Source organism: Ambystoma mexicanum, chromosome 5p, assembly GCF_040938575.1.
Source record: "Ambystoma mexicanum isolate Mex_15411 chromosome 5p, UKY_AmexF1_1, whole genome shotgun sequence".
NCBI lineage: Eukaryota > Metazoa > Chordata > Amphibia > Caudata > Ambystomatidae > Ambystoma > Ambystoma mexicanum.
Window position 1 is genome coordinate 241,681,723 of NC_090930.1, and position 20,471 is coordinate 241,702,193.

At 43.1% G+C, this 20,471-nt stretch overlaps 1 protein-coding gene across 4 annotated transcripts in view; it reads left to right on the top strand.

Moving 5' to 3' along the window:
• The window catches only part of TENM1 (teneurin transmembrane protein 1), a 2,006,416-nt gene that overhangs the window by 1,026,982 nt on the left and 958,963 nt on the right, over nucleotides 1-20,471 (top strand). For 3 of the 4 annotated variants that reach the window (XM_069612654.1, XM_069612655.1, XM_069612657.1), the window contains one exon: nucleotides 4,797-5,035. In XM_069612654.1, the coding sequence (XP_069468755.1) occupies nucleotides 4,797-5,035 (239 nt within the window). The remainder of the gene's footprint in view (nucleotides 1-4,796; nucleotides 5,036-20,471) is intronic. The other variant, XM_069612656.1, reaches the window with a different exon arrangement.

Here is a 20,471-nt window from a genome sequence, read left to right on the forward strand (position 1 = left end):
CAGGCTGGAGCGAGAGTGTCAATGTTGTCTTTGATGGTTTTGGAGGGGCAGGGGTCTACCTGTTTGGAGAAGGCTTCCATAGACCGTATAAGTCTAGAGACCTCATCAGGTGTGACAGGGGAGATGGGGGAGAGAAACTGGTTGACCATTTTGTAAACTTCTGTGAGACAAGAGGTTTAGAAGTAAATGTTGCAAAAACAAATTCTATGTGATGTGAGAATTTGCGGGGCTGTCACTCTAGCATGGCTCTGCATATCAAAGGAGAGATTCTTTATTAAGTGGACAACTTTGAGCAGTAGAATTTCTAATGATGGGAGATGGATTAAACATGTGGCTCAGGTTGACACAACAATGGGTAGAAATTGTAATGGCATCTTGCAACTATTTAATAATGCAAGATGTAACTATTTGAAGGTATTTGTAGAGATCTATAGAGCACAGGTGTTATAAGGGCCCATGTATTGTGCAGAGATTTGGGGGCACTGTAAACCTGGTGCTCTCATAACCGTGAGGAATTCGACCATCCACACAGACAGTGTGCACTCTCCTGGGCTGTTTTGATTTTTTTGGAATGAAAATGAATGATGGGAGATCAACTTCTGAAAATGTGTGAGGCCATGCATAATCACGTGTACTCCGGGGGGACACAGCATACAGGTGCTGTCCTCCCATGTCATGTACACCTTAAATGTGACAGCCACATCTCAAGAAGGGGGAAGGTGATACCTTCCTCTGGCTATGCACACCCTAAATAAAATATCAAAGGCTCCATGCATCTGCTTTCCTATTGTCTAAACTGCTGGTGGCAGTGCATACTAATAGAAGTTAATTGGAACAAGCCTGCATCAGGCATGATCGCAGAATGGACAAAAGGAAGGCAGGACTAACACCTCTTGGATATGCAATGTGTCAACTAGAAGCTATTTCCCACCGCTCTGTGGACAGTGAATGGATGTCTGGGTTCACTATTTACTGTAGGCAACCTCGGCAGAGCAAACCCCTTTCAGAGAGACGAAGTATGTGATTTGAGGGAGACAGAAGTCTGTTCTCACCACGCACTTCAAGGGAGACCTGCGCTTTGATCAAGAGCCACAGAGAGCTCAGTTAACCAGATAGGCACTTTCATATGCAACAGACAGGAAGATGGGTGGGATTTAGGAGTACATGCTCTCACCTCTTACCTTTCCTGTTGCAAAGCACTCTGGTCCTGACCTCACGCATAACAGAAGATTGTTGGTAGGGACCCAGGATTGGTTCATGAAGGTAGGCTTAGCCTGCATTTGGCTTTAAAAGAGAGATGAGCTCCTCACTTAGAAGATCATCGGACGACTTTGAAAGGAGTTAGAAGGAGGACTCCTTTGGACCATGGCTGATACAGTCTGTCTTACGTCTTCAAACAGGAAAGGAATGCCAAGATTTCCAAAAGGGAAGCAAGATCCCTCCCCTAAACATCTCACAGGTAACATATGGAGATACCAGACTCAGAGGACCCATCCAGCAGCTCCAGGAGCAGTACCCAGCCAGCACACAGCGTGCCCTGCAAGGTTCAGCCTGCAAACTTCCTAGGTGGGAAGTGTCAGAGAGTCTTTGAACAAAGGACAAGGCTGTTGCCTACAAACACTCTTATCAGCTTTGGGCCGTATGCCTTAAAGGACAAAATAAGCCCTGCGAAGAAGCTAGGAAGAGTGCCAAAAACAGACATCAATGAGTGTTCATCTGTTAAGGAAATGTTTGAGGATTCGAGATTTCGAAGTGCGACCGGCTGCGCCACTGACTGTTGCCATGGTGCAGTCACTAAAGCCATCCGAGAGGCATCGACCAGTGACCCAGATCCACCAACCAGCACAGAGACAACAATTCTTGAGCCTGAGCCACCATGTAGGCCAGCCTGCAGCCGTCTGTCCAGCCTTGCTTGCCGTACTGCGTGACGCCTGATATCAGCAACTGTTTCCCATATTGAACTCTGTTGCAGGAGCTGCAAAGCATTCTCGAACCGACTCGATGCTGTCGAACATCAAGATCATCTCAAGCACCAGGTACATTGTGGTTCTGTTCCCCTGGTCCTCTCCGAAGGCCTCAGAAGACATTTATGACACTTTGCTCCCTTGGTGCTGAAAACAAATAACCATGAACAGTTAAGAGTGATTGCTTTACTGACTACCCGCCTGTAACTATCCAGAGTGCGTACCTTTCCTTCGTGAAATTGTTTGTTCTCTGTGTTCCTTTACAGGGTGGGTTGTATTATTTAGTGTGCTAGAACTGTCTGTTGGCATAATAATAGTAGATATGTTTATACAACCTTGGCTGGACAGTCCCTTTTGTCATTGGGTAATAATTGTATTTTCGCTGTGTTGCAACTAACCAACGATCCACGACCTTGCGGAGATAAGCCTGCCATTCCATCCACGTTACCAAAATTGGACAAGGAGGTTTATGATGTACTTGTGTTTCCAATCTGTTTGGATCCCTTCCGGTGTACTAGAGGTGCGCGGCTGATTGATGGTTTGGAAACCGATATTCATCCTTGGACCACTGGTGCCTTGGAAGTTGATTTGTCTCAATAGACACAGAAAACAACTTTTTAAAGCCTCTTCTACACATCCGGGCAGTTCTCCAAATATCGCTGTCCATACGCAACTGGGTCTCTTTTGTATCGAAGATTCCCTAATCATTAAACATCTATTGCTTTGGATTCACATCTGGTCCGGGAGTGAATCATATGAATTTTAGTGATGCACTAAAATATCTACTGTCCTATAATAATGTGTGCTCACTTGCATGGTTTAGGCATATCAACTCTCCTGTAACCAAATTAGGCATGGAGGATTTGTGTTCACACCTGGAGAATATTGATGAAGCAGAAAAAACACTGTTATTGACACCCCTCTACTGAGTGTGTCTGGGGTGATTACACAGAAAGGTGTCTACCTGTAGCCTTATGTGCAAACACTCTTACAAGATAGGGGATTATTTGATTTTGATAGACGATCCCAGACAAAGGTCTGTGGATGCAAATATTCGACTTGGTTATTTGCCTCTTGCCACTGTTAAAGATAGGTGTATGGATTCTAGAGAAACTCTGCAACACTTTCTTTGTTATTGCTCCCTTATATGATATGACAAGGAAAATAAATGTAAAACATTGTATTAATAATTGGGGAGTGAGAATAATGGTCCTTGCTGGACAGCTATGCAAACAGGTGATAGCAATTGATATAATGTTTGTTGTTTAAAAGGGTTGACTTTATGAGACTTGTGCAATAACGTGTCATGTTTTGTGTATTGTTTTTGCCTGTGGGATTTTAACAACTTTTATTGGGATGGCCGCTTTTATTTATTGTATTCTGGTTTATCTGAGTGTATAAGAAGCAGAAAATGACTGCAAGAGTAAATTTAACTTTGCGTGGATTAACAAAGGGTTAATTCATGGCTGACACACTACTACAGAAAGAGTGGCAATTCCCTACGTCAAGCTCTTGATGCCTGCCACTTTTGCCAATACCTAGAAGGCCGAACAGTCAATGGCATTCACACTACAGATTTGCCTCGAATCCCCCAAAAAGTCCCCCTTTCAAAAGTTGCAGTGGCAAATTTATTTTATTTGTTTTTTATAACACGCCTAATACCGTACCCAAGTTCGGCTTCTAAGCGCGGATCCAGGATTCAAACCTTTGTTGCCCTGCATGGTCTTGCTTTCAAGACCAGTGTGTTACTCCTGTGCTATCCTGCGTTCAATTAATGTAGTCTCCCCTAAAAAACGTGAAGCAAACACATTGATGTTCTCATACACTTAGGGCATCATTACGAGGCTTGCGCTGCCTCTGTTCAATTAATGTAGTCTCCCCTAAAAAACGTGAAGCAAACACATTGATGTTCTCATACACTTAGGGCCTCATTACGAGGCTTGCGCTGACGGAATGAAGGGGGCTGGTACGGGACGTCCCCCTTCATTCCGTCAGGGCTGATTACGAGGTTCCCCTTGCGGGACCCGGATCAGACGTGTGGTAAAACCAGACGTCTTTTCCGGGTCCCGCGAGGGGAAGAGGGAGGTAACAAAGGGATATTTGTAATGTGCCCGTTGTTACCTCCCTCCCCATTCTCATTGAGCCCTGTGGGGGCTCAAATGGGAATGGGTAATGGTTCCTGCAAGGAGGACTTGCCAAGTCCTCCTATGTCAGAATGACCCGGTAAGTCCCCATTGCAGGAACCCGGTAATGAAGCCCGGTTCGGAGGCAGCCATGGAGCCAATAGCTCCATGGTTGCCTCCAAACTCGTAATGAGGCCCTTAATCTATCTTCCATTGGCATGTTGTTTACTCAGGTATGTTTTCCAAACATTTTATAGAGACAGCAACAATGTTCTACACTATAACTATAAATATGAAGGCAACTCAACAGGTAGCACAGCCTCTCAAACTTGATCAGGAAGTTAATGTAAAGTTAGGACTAGAAGACATACAGAGGTTTACTGCTGTGATTCGCACACATAGCTCTAGCCATCAATTACGACATCAGATACATGCACAACATGCCAAGAGGGACAGAGTGTTTATCCTGATCTAGAAAAGACCAAGGAAATTAAGAAACAGAGAATTCATTCAACAAGAACTGTGTGCGGGTTGGCAATTAGGCTGAGTTTCATAGGAGGAAAGCAGCATAGCATGCAATAGCCTACATTTCTAAGGGTGTTGGCAACCTCTGTGGTGTACTGTGAAGTGTTGAAAATCTTGTCTCGTGCAAAGGGGAATGAAGCTGATATTCACACTCTGGTTCTTTTATCTTGTCTTTTTTTCATAGGCATTTTCTATTTAAACATGGATCTGGTACGTCACCTATCTTCAGTCCCGCCAGTCAGAACTACCCTCTAACCTCCAACACTGTTTACTCTCCACCTCCTAGGCCTCTTCCTAGAAGCACCTTCTCCAGACCTGCCTTCACTTTTAGCAAACCGTACAGGTGTTGCAACTGGAAGTGCACCGCTTTAAGTGCCACTGCCATTACGGTCACTTTGGCACTGCTGCTAGCCTATGTCATCGGTAAGTCGCTTTTTTCATTTCTTTATCTCATAATACTTTTTCTTCTCTTTCACTATACTCATAGGCCTACTCCTAAATGCTAACATCCGACGATGCTTTGTTAACAGGAGCACGCATCGGGTAATGGACAGTTCCTTTCTTAATCGCCTCATCCCATTAATAGCTTTTATTACAAGAAAGGAAATCCGAGTATATTATGACTTGTTTTAATTGTTAGTTGTTAGTTGGAGACATTGTAATGACGCATTCTTCAATTGTAATGTTATTTTCTCTACTGTATGAGTTTCTGTGAATAGCTTTTAGCGTTATTTCTATAACATCCGTTTTAATTATTTGAAACCTTTTCATGAATTGGGATAACACCAGTCAGTTTTTTTTTTTTTTTTATGCTCGTATTATTGTGAAGTGTTCTGTGAAACTGTGAATTATCACTTTTATTGGCTATATGCTGTCTTTAGTATTTTCACTATCTGAAATACAATTCATTAATCATATATGATTCTGTATGATTCTGTAGACTTTATTTGTATTGATTTGCATTGTATGTATTGTCAATACATGTTTTCTATCCGTTTTATGTGTTTTTAAGTACTAACTTGACTATGGGTCTAAAGTGGAGTGCAAATGTTAAATAATGAGGGGCATGGAGTGATCACTTTCTCCATTCCTCCCAGCTCACCCTCTCTTCCCCCCCAGGCTAAGCCAATTCCAGCACTGCCACGACCTTCTTGGTTATCCGACCCATGAAGCGTGTGTCACTTGAGGTTTTTGCTGCCACTTTCTCCCCTCCCTCCCCCTTTGGCTGACTCACACCCTGACACAGCCCTTCCCATGTTCCACTCTGTAATATCTGATACTCTCGATGTTCTTGCCCCTGTCATAAGGATCCGCTTGAAGCCCAAAGCCAAGTGCCATTCCTGGTACGACTCCAACCTTGTAACCCTTGAACGCAAGTGCAGGGTGGCTGAGAGGGAATTGCGCGCTTCCAGTACATTTTCTGACAAACTGAACCACAGCCTGCTCCAAAGGCAATACCGACTCTCTGGCTGCACCAAGAAGAGTGCTCACATCCAAGCCCACGTCTCTGCGCCATCTAACGACTTGGCCAAATCCTTTCAAATCTGAAAGGAACTGGCTAATCCTGCTGCAGGCTCTACCTCTCCTCTCCCTTACCATGCCCTCTTCATGGCTCTGGCTTCTCATTTCATCTCTACAACTCAGGACATCCTGTCCTCTCTTCCTCTCCCCCCTTTACTCCCTGCTCTTCCTCTGGTCCTTCTTCGGCAACCTCTCCTCCCTCCTTCTCTGCCTTTCCCCTGTTCTCCCCGGATGAGGTTTCTAGACATGTCCGATCTATGAAAGTCCCAGCAAAACAGGTTCATCCCTGTTCCTCCAAAACCATCAAGGACCACATTGACTCCCTGGCTCCTGCTCTGGACGACTTCTGCAACCACTCCTTTGCCACTGGAGTTTTCCCATCCCCCCTGAAGCACTCCTCTGTGCACCCTCTTCTTAAGAAACCCTCTGCCGACCCGTCCTGCCAGCTAACTTTTGCCCAATAGCCATCACTCCATTTCTGGGCAAACTCCTGGAAAAGCTGGCCATCTCCAAGCTTTATCTTCACACTGAATCTGTTGGTTGTCTTCATGACCATCAATCTGGCTTCAGAGCTGCCAGAAGCACGGAAACTGCTCTCCTGAACATCCGTCAAGACCTTTTCGCAAACCTTGATTCCAACACCCCCTGTGTCCTCATCTTACTTGATCTAATCTATGCCTTTGACAAAGTCAACCATGCCATCCTGCTCAACCGTCTCCATGATAACCTTGGTATCACTAGTCAGGCCTGGCGTGGCTGACCTCTTTCCTCTCTGATCGACTCTCCCAGGTCCAACTTGGGTCCTTCCTCTCCTCTATCTCTATCTCTACCTGTGGTGTCCCCCTGGGGTTTAACCTCTCACCCTGACTGTTCAACCAATACCTGGAACTTCTTCCCCACTGCATTGCCGCTGTCTGCCCCAACTTTCAGTGCTATGCGGATGAGACTCAGTTTATTTTCAGGCTACCTTTATCCACCTTTTCTCAATCTCTCATCTCATACTGTCTGTCTGCTATCCAGGAGTGGTGTGCCGTCAATGATCTCTGCCTTAGTGCCAGTAAGACTGAGATTCTCCTCATCAGCACACCCGCTCCCTCCTTTCCTGTCACTCTCTGGCTGGCCTCTCTTGGTCCTCTTCCTGCTCCCACCTGCGAGGCTAAAAACCTTGGGGTCATCTTCGACTCCACACTCTGCTTCTCTACTCAGATCTCTGACATCTCTCAGAAGTCACACTACCAGCTGCACCTCCTCAGAGGTATTCTTCATTTCCTGTCCTTCCCCAGAAGCTCACTGTCTCCAAAGCTTTCGTTCTCTCAACGCTGGACTATTGCAACAGCTTCTTTCTAAATCTGCCTGCTTCTACTCTCCGTCCTCTGCAACTCATCCAGAACAGGACTGCAAGACTTGTCCTTGGCCTCAAGCCCAGGGATCGTATCTCTCCAGGACTGAAATCTCTGCACTGGCTCCCAGTGGCTGCAATGATTAAGTTCAAAACCCTCTGCATTATCCACAAGGCGTTCTGGGGCCTCAATACCTCAAACTCTCTGTTCCTAAATATCTTCATTCTCGAGCTCTTTGCATATCCACCTCCAACTCCCTCATGGTCAGTCGCATCTCCAAGCAATGAGTTGGTGGTAGATCTCTTTCTTTGGCTGGGGCCTCGCTCTGGAACAGCCTCCCTGCCTCCCTGAAACTTAAGGAGAACCATCTCCTGGTCCGTAAGCATCTCAAAACCTTCCTCTTTGCTTCTGCTTTCTCTCCTACTCTTCACTGCTGAACTCCTGGTTGAAACTGTACTGGTTACATGGCCACCCTCTGATCTCGGGCCCAGGTCCCCTCCCTTGGGGACTGTTTTCTGTATCCTTACAGTCCCCCACCTGCTCTTGACACTTGATGTCTGCACTTACCCTTGCCACCAGCTGGCTCTACTTCTCTTATTGTTTTTATTCTATTACCCCATGTACTGCACTGTCTCCACCCCCCTCCCACTCCGCAGTTTTCCTCTTCCCTCTTCCCCTGCACTTGCACAATCTGAATGACACTTGGCCTAGTAGGATCGGTGTCAATGTCTTCCCCCTGTTCCTCTCCCTTGCTGCGTCGCGCCTTGTATCACTTGGGTATAGGCGCGTTATAAATGCCATATCATTTCATATCATGAGCGATAGCTTGGCAGTCAAAGACAAATACAGACCCAACAATAACTGTGAGCATACTGTATAGTACTATACAGTAATCAACACTCTGAAGCATCTTTTATATGTAATTTGACAAGACACTCAATGTTATTGTCATAGGTAGAGGTATCTGAATGAACCCAGGACACACCACTCATGAGCACAACTTTGGATGTGTCAGAAATAAGCTTTGAACAATCAGGTAAAAGGTTAAGCTTTCCAGTGATTAAAACATCAATCGTAGAACATAAAATCATGATCAGATATTACTGTTTGCTTCACCCTACACTCACCCCTCCACCCCATCCCGCAACCTCTAGCCATGGACAACGGAGCCCTATACATGAATTTCTCATTAGAGTTGGCTATGCTTCCTGGACAGACCATCAGCAGTGAAATATGTGGAGTCTGGCCTATCCTTTATGGTGTTTTCAAAGCACCACTAGTGCAGTTCTGACTGATCTCCTTTACTGTTTATCAGCCATCTAAGGGGCATATGGTGTGTCTGGATTTTAAAGCTAGACCCCAATCGATAGGGGGTATACCTTTGTTAATACTAGACTGTGTCAAAGCATTGTTTCTCCACAGTGGTCCACCACAACTCCCTGCCCTTCAACTTCCTTGCCTTCTTTATCCTTTTGCTTTAACACTAAACCAATATCTACCTCGTACACATCTCTGCTGATGAGGAGCCTGAAAAATAGGCTCCTGTCAAAGGGTTTCCTCTAGCCCCTTGAAGCCCTTCTCACACTCTTCTAAGTTACTCTTTAAAGTTTCTTGTTGGAAGTATTGGCTCTAATGGGAGGGCTCTAGGGTCCATAAGGCCACTATGATGTTCCTGTAGTATTGAGTGAACTCGGAAAATGCTCTTGCTGAGGTTTGTGTAGTCTAGTGTGCTAATAATGTACTGCCACTGATTTACTGAGTGGGGGTTGAATCGTACCCCCTCTGATCTCATGTGCAAGATAAACATATATGCCCAAGCAATTTGGCATATGTTTGCATTGATGGTCAAGTGGGACTTTTGATGGGCCTTCAATAGTTTCTGAAGATGCAACAAGATTTGCAAGGCAGCAAATGGTCCAGTACATGACTGTCAGCGGTTACAATTTACAAGGTATTTCCTTTAGGCCAAAATGCACTACCCTGTCATGGTAAAGTCCTTATAGAGAAGTTAATGCTAGTTGTGCCATGACACAGTCTGGCGGTGTTATTTGCCAATAGGTACTAGTGTGGTCAAAAGAGTTCAGGTAATTGGGAACACCTGGCATACCCAACTGTCATGGAAAAGGATGAGTATCTGTCTTGGTGATAACATTAAATACTCTACAAACCATAAAGATTCACACATGGTTACAGCCTTCTTTTAGTACCCATCCTACATCTTTGAGAGATGTGTGACCCCAACGTCCACTATCTTGTTCACCTCAGCCTTGATGTGACCCTTTCCTTTCTTTAACATTCTGGAGCCAATAATTTGGCAGATACCATCTCTCTGATGGGTCATGCTGACAACAGGGTGTCAGGCCCGGAGAGAGAGAGAACAGAGGGATAAACTGTGAATGCAATGGCTTGCACTACTCTTGTTGACTGATGCAGTGAGAGTATACATTCCTCCAATGAACCATCTGAATGAATACTGAGAAGCCCACCAGGAAGAGGCTCACATTCTTCTTCCTCTCTGTCAAAGACAGTAGAAACGTCCACAGTTTCAACCCAAGGAATGAACTCCTTCAGGCTATTCAGGTAGAAGACCTCAGGGGCCTCTTAATAACCAGTCCATTCCACTCTAGTCTTTATAGGCTCAATGGCTAGCACTTTCTGCCCAGGAATTAATTCACCTACACAGCCTTGTGCTCTTATCAATGTTTAAGCAAAGCCAAGATTGGCTTGTGACATCATAGTGTCCTTCACATCCTGAAACCTAACACATAACCCACAATGTTCAAATGTAATTTTGCTGATCGGCTGTCCCAACTTTCCTTTACTAGGTCTTAATGGTGAGGAACAGAGTAGCCAAAAGTAAGTGAACGAGGGTGGATGCAACACCCTTCTGAGGTACTGCTTTGCATGCAAATACGATACATAGATGAAGAAAATCCCACATCCTTCTAAAGGGCTCTTCTAAAGTACCCATTATGTTCTTAAAGGTTTGGATAAGTCTTTAAACCAACTCATTGTTTTCTGGATGGTAACTTATTGAGAAATTAAAGTTTACACCACACACATAGCATTGATTTAATTGGATATGAAGTTAGTCACACTTTCAGACACAACTTCTTTAACTCTGTTAAATTACTAAGAAGGGGTTTGAAAACATACTTGTTGGGTACTGTTCGAAGAGTGATTGACTCATGGTAGATTATGGCATTGCCAACACCAAACAAGATGAAACGGTGCCCTGAGGAAGTGGGAGGATAAAGGAGATGTACATTGTCAATCCCTATTCTCTCAACAGGCATCCCTGCAACAGGAAGTGCCACCATAGATGCCTGGATCTTGGTACCAATCTTGCCAGATCCCTTGCAAGTGGCACAACTCCTATAGTTACCTTCTCTTTGGACAACCATATTCGGCCAGTAGAAACATGAGAATAACCTCCCCTTAGTCCTCTCGATGCCAAGATGACATGTAAGCAGAACTTCATGCACCAATTGTGGAAGGAAGGGTCTCAGAGTCTGGGCACCAAACGTCTCTTGTTGTCTCCAGGTGTGGACCCTATAGGTTTGCTATACAAAAGTCCATCTTCTCAATAGGGAACATTTCTGCTTTGTGAGGCCTTCAAGAGAGGGACGCTCCTTTTGGACCTTTGAAACATCTGCTCTAGAGGTTCAACTTCAAAAAGTAAACTTTGAATGAAAAAGGGTGCTCTCTATGGCCTATATATGATCATCTCCCCTGTCTCCTCTGTCTCAGGAGGAGAGTGAGGTACCTCAACTTCATCTCCAAAGTCCTAGCAGCATCATGTGACATACTACATATAATCAGCAAACCTATCACCATACTCTTCTATGCTGAGGATTTGGTTCTTATAGCTAGGACTCCTAAAGCAGTTTCCAATTACTGTAAATCAACTTTCTTACTCCTCAACAAAGCTATGCCAAAAGTTCTGGTGTTTCACAGTCAAAGGAAGAACAGAGACAAACAGCTTCTTAGGTTGGATGATGACCCAATCAGCTGGTAGACTCCTTCTCACACCTGGGAGTTATGTCATCATTGAATTTGTCCTGGAATACTAACATGACCACAGCATTGAAAAAAGCTGAGACAATACCCAATGCCCTAACAAAGTTTGTGAGGAAACATAAAACGTGATAGGGCTAAATCAACACTATCTTTTGAGCAAAATATAAAAGCACCATTACATATGGCGCTGAAATATAGGGGCTGGACATAAACATCTCAGTATTGGTATCAGTGAAAGAAAAATCTGGAAGCAGCTTCTGTACCTGCCGCGTGTCTTCCCAACAATGGCCAGGCAAGCAGATGTAGGCTTTCATAAGAAAGAAGGCCAACAGATTCTCCTATGATAAATGCAGCCAAAAGATTAACATTGTCATCAACAAATTTGGACATGGCATGAAATAAACACTTTACCCAATACAATATTTCAAGCATATCAAAATACAGGAAATAACTGTTGGTAGAAATAACCTAGCTAGGCATGGAATGGATCTTGAAAGAAAATTTGGAAAGATAACCGGTCCATACTACTTTGCTAAACAATTGAAAATGAAGCAATGCGTGTGAAATAGTGACAAAATGGCCGTGGAAGTAGTGCAATTAAACACTCTCACCTGGGCTGACATCTATGGGGTAAACTAACATCAGCAATCCTAATTTATCAAAACCAAATGAAAGACCTTTTTTTATGATTTGGCAAAGTTATCCTTGCATAAAAATATAGCATTTATAAAAAATCAAATGACATATCACAATATACACATTCTACAATATAGTTACCAATCAGATATACAACTCACCACAATATATCTGATAAAAGCTTTCTTTTCAATCATAATCAGGCCTATCACAATATTCTTGATACTATCTTGCATTTCAGTCTTAGTCAAGGCCGCAAATATACATTTAGATAAAAATGTTGCATCTTAATATGGTCATTTTATAACTAGACAACCCTCATGTACGCAGACTTATCAGGTTATCCCTAAAATCATGTTCCCTTAACCGAAATCAAGCCCACAATGCGTAAACATTTTAATAAGGCAATCGTGAGTAAGATTTCCTGGCCACTCACTACCCTATGCCAAATATCATTTGAATACAGCCAACTGACCTTGTGTACACATTTACTGAATAGCGCAGTCCTTGCATTATGAAGTACTGAGCATCTCACTGCAAGGTGTTCTCCGGACTGGATTGTGTTTTCCTCTTTACACAATGATCATCACTTCAAATTGAGAGCTTTATTGGAATGAAAGCATACCATTTCACTGGTCAAGACAGCATTTAAACTAAAACTGAGAAAATGAGTCCTCCAGTTTAGTGAGGGAACCTAATCAGATATCTTGGTAGGATCCCCAACGGTTTATCCAATATGGAAAGACAGAGTACAATTCGTAGGATCTCATTTTGGATATTGTGCTCATCCAATCAATTGCAAAATAAAGTCTCTTAACTCCTATTGGGTTAGAAATTAAAAGCTCTGTGCACACATTACTCTCTATCAATAATGATCCTGCAAATAGACAGAAGGGACCACTAGGATTTGCTCTCTCTTATTTTTGCCGTGTGAGAGCAGGCAACCTAGCATTAGGCAATAACATGAGCAGTTGCAACCATTCCACTGATGTACATTGTAAGGTTTGCCTTATGGAGACTGAGACTCTCATGCTTTTCATGTTCCGATGTTCAGGCTATCTCTCGTCACAATCAAATACAATCACCCCCTCTTAGAGAGGGAAGGCCTGTCGAAAGATGAGTACGAGGCACTGTTGTTCCTTTTGGGCCATCTGAACATCACTAAGACGAAGGCGACAGTCGTTTCTTTTACTTGGTGCCTGGAAAAAAGAGAAAATGATGACTTGGGTTGTGAGGGCACGTCCGGATATGCAACTGCCACTCCCTATATCCAGGCCCCTCAGCAGAAAGATGCAAAAGGCTATGATTACTTTTAAAATGGGATCCCAAGCTTGTTTTAGAGGTGGTCTGAAGAGTATATATAAATAGCAATATGTGTTTGAGACTATGTACTCAGACAACCCATGGGCCTGCTTTGTATGTGATTGTTTTATTATTTTAGTTGTTTAATTTGTGTCACGAAAGTCTCAGGTAGCTGAAAGTATTCTAGATAAAAATCAAAAAATATGACCAAATTAACTTCATCTACAGACATATTGTTCCCCTTCTTGACTTTGATTCTGAAGCCAGGGCCTTCTGTGTCTGATAACTTTTTTGTTTCGATGGTCAACTGTATCAGAAGCAAGAGCTAATTGTTTCAAGTCGTTGCGTAACAACATCCTAGCAGGAAACTACATTTGGATAATGAATGGTGACAGTAATATCATTAACTACTAAGGTAACAGACATTACAGGAACCAAAGAGGGAGGTCATCAGCCTGTTTGGTGAGTCTCAGAGGAGCCTTAGACAATCCCACTGGTTTTACTAAATAACAGTTGACCACTGTCTTGCTGGGCACAATGTCAATGGACTCTCTGCTATTGACACTATCCTTAAAATCAACTTTGGTATTATTTTGAACTGCATTATACCATTTATCCCTTGTTGACCACAGGACCCAAGGGATGCTAAAACAACTTGAACGCTCTTGCGTTCCTCAGCAGAAGTGAATGCTGCCCATGCAAAGAAATCCTCGTCTTGGTCACATCTGTGGTCAAGATTTTCATGATCACCAGCCACAAAAACCAAACATTTATAAAATGTTTATTTTTTTGTATGTGGGCTTGGAGTGACCCTACTTCTGTTTGGCCTCAGGAGTGTCTTCATGCATGCTGAATTACCTATGTGGCTTTATTGTTTTTGGGGGCATATATTTTAAATGGCAACTTTGTTTTGTTTTTTGCTTCTCTCCTCGCTCAGTTTTGTAAGAAGCCACCTTGTCCTTATGGGAGACTCTATGTGAGACCCGTAAACAACAGCTACTGGCAATACTTTGAATCAGCCAAGTGCTGCTCCAACTAAGGGGTACATGAAACAGAAATGTGTTCCAGCATGACCCATGCCTTGAATTGTTTTTACTTTGTGACCATCAATCTATTCATTCAGGATTCAGGATTCAGGATTTTAAGGGAGTCCCTCACATAAGTCATGTCATGTACACTCTCCTTATTTTTATGATCTCTGAACGTTGTCAAGTATTGGAAAGGGTTTCTCCCAAAAGTGTGAATAAATGCTTTCTTAAACTGCCATACACTCCCCTGTCACCAACTGTAAACTATAAACCTACTAAAGAGACCATTAGGCTAGTCATTTACATTGAATCTGTACATGTCATATACTAACTCAAATGCTACCAATCAGTTACGTATCTCCTTCTTCCCATCATATGTACTCACAAGTAACCATGCACATCTGGGCTGAGGAGATGAACTGGAGTCATCTCTTCATCTGTTTTGAGGCTTTGGGGACTATTTTCACTCTCAAGGAGGGCCTCAGTGGAGGACGACTAAGAGGTACGAGAAGAAGAAGTAGCATTTTGGGAAGCAGAGTCTGAATACGTTTCTTCCTCACACTGAACAGAGGTAGAGGAGCAGACTGATACCTTAGGATGTTTTACATAAAGTCTGCCTTTACTCCAAAGACATGGCTTTTGCCACTACATACTTTGTGTTTTGCAACATTTAATTGCATCAGAACATGCTCTGAAAATATCTCCATGATTGCCTAGGTTACCTACAGTTGTAGTATCCTCACTAAACACAGTCCTATGTTGTTCTGTAAGATAATGAAGTGCATAGTGCGTTCCACAGTTAAGATGGGAATAGACAGCCAGTTCCCTGGCCCTAGATGATCAGCTAGAGGAATCCTGACACAGGCTCCACTGCCAATTTCCAGTTAAGAGAGATACTTTTTAAGGTATGACTTTATGCTCATAGGAAGTCAATGGGATAGGGAAGCTTGATAGCTAAGCTATCTCGAACACCAGACTCTGATTTGCATAACCAATGACACCACAGGACAGGAAATTGGTGGGAAACTTGGGCTCACTGTTTATTTCATTGCTGAAGGATCACAGGCTTCGGGATCCATGGACTACAAAGATGGCCTGGTCAGGACCTTGCAAAGACCTCAGGACAGGGTGAAGACTGATTTCCTTTAGTACCCTCAGCACAGAAGGGTACAAGGTGGTCCGTTGGCCTCAGATGCTGGCATGTGATGGTCACAACTTCAAATGGTTCCAGATCCTCTTCCTTCTTTCAGAATTCGGAGTATGAATCGACCCCAACCCACCAACAGACACTACCTAAAACATTCAAACAGTTAGAGGCTGCCCAAACATGGACAGCCTGACACCTCACAACCTGACAAGCAAGAGAGAATACCCGGACAGAGTTTGGAATGGGACCAGACTGTCCCAAACCCAGATGTAGCCAGTTTAGAATGCGCTGAATGGTGTGTACTTTGCCAAACTATCAAAAAAGTGCCATAATATGGGTATTTCAGACGTAAAGAGGAAAGATGATGGGCAACAAAGAAGATGACACAAATAACAGGGCCCAAACCAAGATGAGCAGCCATTTTGAGTATGTGGTGCTCATAAATGCATTATGATGGTAAGAAACAAAGTTGCATGACTGCATACTAGGAAAAGGGTACCAACTGGTTCACTGCCACCAGCCATCAGTGCACACCAAAAAATCTGGAGAAAAGAGAAAGGGACGCAGCATGTCCCTGCAGATTTCCAATTAAAATTCATTGGGCTGCAATGTAAAAACATATGTGAAAAATAATGAGAGGAACATTGCCTGCACTGGTAGCCAAAGGAACTGACCAGTGCTCCCCAAACAAAATGGGGAAAGCAGGTGAGTGTGGCAACATGGTCTCACTGAACCCCACATCAACTAGGATGCAGACAAAAGACAGATCGATGGGGTATTCTGTTGACGTCAAAGAAGGAAAGTCGACAAAAACAAAACAAATCCTACAGCAGCATTTCCAGTTAGCCAGTAAAATCTGTTCATCAGTGTCTGTCTTATGCTCAGTAGTATAGAAGGCCTGGCCCATCTCAAATTAAATTAACTGGGGAGTCCTGCCATCTATCCATGGTGGAGAAAAGAGAGGATGAAAACTGCAATACCAAGATGATATATTATTGGTAATCAAAAAACAGTGTTAGGCTTCTGGAACCGGCTTCAAGAAATTCAACAGTATTTTGAGCATGTGTGTGTCGACTGTAGATGAAAAGCCAATTTTAAGAAGGCACACATTTGACAGTTGCATAAACTCTATGTTGATTCTATTGAAGAACATCATACTGTTACAGATCTGAAATCCAAGGACTTTTACTGTTAAATATGGAGTGAGGTTGTTCTAAAGAGATGATTTTACTCATACCGCATAGGCATCTTCTTTGACTGTTACAGCTTTGAACTGCAAACAAAAAAGTGATGGGTGGAAGGTTTTGAATAAATCTGAACCACTGGCGCTGCTCTGGGCAACCTTCCACACCGCCGCTTGTCTGCCCGTCTGCACCATTGCAAAAGGGTTCCAGCCATATGCAAATCAGTCAGGTTCTGCAAGAAATAGGAGCAGCCCAGCCCAAACTACTAGGCCAGGTCCCCTCCGCACAGTAACACAAGCAACAGCAGGCACGCTTTGGCTTTGTTGGACCTCATCAGTGAGGTGCATCTTGGTTCCTTATGGTACAGAGAACTAGGTACCCACTCGGCATACCCTCTCTCACACAGAGAGACACACTGTGATCAAAAAAGTTACTGCTCTGGGCAACCTTCCACACCGCCATCAGTTTTGAAATGTAGGCATGTAATGTAAACAGTGGAGGCTGGTTATTTTTTTTTATTTTTTATTTTTTACTTGGTGTAGAATAAATGTTTCCCAGGAAAATGTGCAAGCAGCCAAGAGTAGCCAGAAAGCCCAAACCAAAAAAGGGGTAATTCAGGGGTGGGGCTGCCCCCTCCTTGAAAAAGTACAAAATAATAGGTGAAAGTGCTGCATACAGCATACTTTCTGTGAAACGCTGGGTGACAACCAAACAGTTTGCATTTGGTTTTGTAGGGTAACACATGAGAAAATGCAACTAATTTTCATAATGTCTTTGCCCACAATATATGCCAGAATCTAAATAAATGTCCATGCAGGTTGTGACCTTATATTTACATGTAGTCTGCATGCACCAATATACGCCAGTATTCTCATATGCGAGCATGCTCCTTGTGGCCGTTCCAGTAACATATGCCATGCTACAATTTGGCAATGTATTCAGACTAGCACTGCACCAATGTAGGGCAGTCTAGCCACATAATATCACTCATCATGTTTGCTTTACCCTTGATGCTCAGTAAAAACTACCATGCCACAGTAAGAACACGTAACAAGGCTGGCTGCAGCAACATAGACCAGTCTAGCCAAATAATAACACTTAGGTGTGCTTTACCCTTGACGCACAGCAAACAATGCCACACCATATTAATAAGTGATCCTTCCAAAATCAAAGTCTTGCTCCACAGTGCACACACGAGCAAACAACCACACACATGTGTTTAGCATTCATACACATTCATATATTCCTTTAAGCACACACCCATACAACATACACTCTCTCATTCATACAGGCACCCACACAACATAGAGTTTAATTCATGAGTACACCCAAGCAACATCAACTCTTTGCTTTACACCAGGAACTGTCAAAGTGAAACCGTGTTCATTGATTTGTTTGGCTCATCCAGAAAACCCGGTGAGTCAATGCCACCCAATATGGATAATCCACCCCTGCAGTGATGTTGCTAGGTCAGGAAAAGACCCGGGGCTAAACTGATGTTGAAACTGTTGGGACTGGGGGCTAGCTAGCCGTTTGGCTGTAGCTCCTGAGCTTCTATCTGGGGCTACAACCAAAAGACCAGGGGCTGTAGTCCTCTTAGTCCCCCCCCCCAGCAACGCCTCTGCACCCCTGCATAGAAATGTACATTCTATTGAGTGGTTTGCTGTACTATATCAAGGAGGTAATGTTTACTTACAGATCAATGTTTGACCCAGATTGTGTAATTGTGTCATTGTGTACAAAAGAGGGACATATAACTTAGCAGGAAGGCAGACAACGTCATTCTCCAGGCATCCATTTTCAGAACCCGGAGCCACTTTAATTAAGTTAAGCCTTGATATATACCAGTTTAAAAAATACACGGATTTGCATGAAAATATATTAAAGACATAATGAATTTCCTAGAACAGTATGGTGTTAATTTTGCCAAATGTAGACCGTGTATCCTTACGTGCCTTCAAGGTACAGAGCATTCAATCTCAATTTGGCAATGGTACATTTATCTGATCCAAATCTAATCAGTATATATCTGAGCAATCTTTTTGTGGCATAGAATTTCCCAATTAGTATTGAATTATTGTTGGGGATTTGATACCCTCGCATTGCCTTGTGAGTGCCTTGGACTAAATATTAATCTAGTTGGAGATTTGTGAACAACTGCTCTGCATTCTTCAATGATTGAAGTTAGTCCAGGATTAGTATGGCCATACTTAATTCTTGACAGACCTTATTTTAATGGATTTATAGGCACACTATATAATTTGTCAATACATATATCTAGTAAATTTCCAAATGATGTATTGTAGGGTTTGTTGTTCTTTTTCCACCAGCATCTTTGCCATCATTCGGCACATCTCAGAGCAATAAGCAAAAGAACAAACCCGGCAGCTTGTGACTATTTCTCTGCAGAGGAGCATTTAGCTGAACAGCGAACACACGTTTAGCGATACTGAAATCAGGTTGAATTCCTTTTCTTACGGCAGCTCAGGTGACCATAAATTAGCATTAAGTGGTGCACCACTGCTCAAATTATATAACACAGATTGGAAAAAACATCTGTGAAAACAGCAGGACTACAAAAGAGATCCTGAGCTTGGGGTGAACACATTGTTTCCAAGTCCCTCTGCTCATGATGTGATTGGCTGTTGTGAAGTGCTCTCCTATAAAGTAACTCTTGTAGCCAAGTCTCCCACTGGTTGAAGTGGAATCTCACACAGTCAACTTTAGATCCATGTTAAAATCTAAATTCTACAAATTAAGCTGATGCTGTAAAGAAATAGCACATGAGGTGAGTTAACCTAAGTGTCTCCTAGGAAACAAATTAATACAATAGACATTGTCAGTGTCTGTGCAGAAACTGCCTTGTTTACCAGTTAGGTAGCAAACTAATGCATGCATTTGATAAATGAAGACACAGACCTTAACAAACGTCAAGCATCTTCTTTTTAAAGGAAGCCTATGTATACCATATGGACTGTATTTCGTCAAGGTGGAGTGGAAGATGTTGTTCACCACCGCCCGTAGGCTGTGCGCTGTTGTGAAGTCACAGCACCATGTTCATGACTTAGCCCGCTGCCTTTGCTGGAGGTGATGGTGAGAAAGAGATTCCTGGCAAAGGCGGTGAGAGGTAGCGTGTGGGGGTTTCAGGACACTTTGGTCGTAATTGTAAGTTTGGCATTGGTGGTGAAGCATCTTGGTATTTTTTTTACCACTTGATGTTTTTCCACTCTGCCAAAAATAAAAGCATGAAACTTTTCATTTACACCTGCTTTTGTGTGGTGTTAATTGCCTCCATAAAACAACATCACCTAATACTGTAATTACCACATGCAGTGACAGAAAATCTCCATGGAGTCCGATGGGGAATAACGTGTGGGTCTACATGACTTGTAATCAGGCAGACCCGAAAAGTTACTCCATGCCTACCACCTGTGATAACAGTATCGCCATGTTTGCGGCATTACACACCATAACACTCAAAATCAGACCCTTTCTGTTTTGGAATTGCAGCACGTGGAGGTTCATGGGACAGGAGGTGGGGTTTGGAATAGGTGCGGAGGGTGACAAACAGTATGTGTTTGACATTTCTCAGGGTGGCAGGAGAAACTTTATTTTGTGTGTTGAGATATTAAGGTTGGTGCAGTTGAGATGTGATGAAAGAAAAACAAAACAAAAGTTACA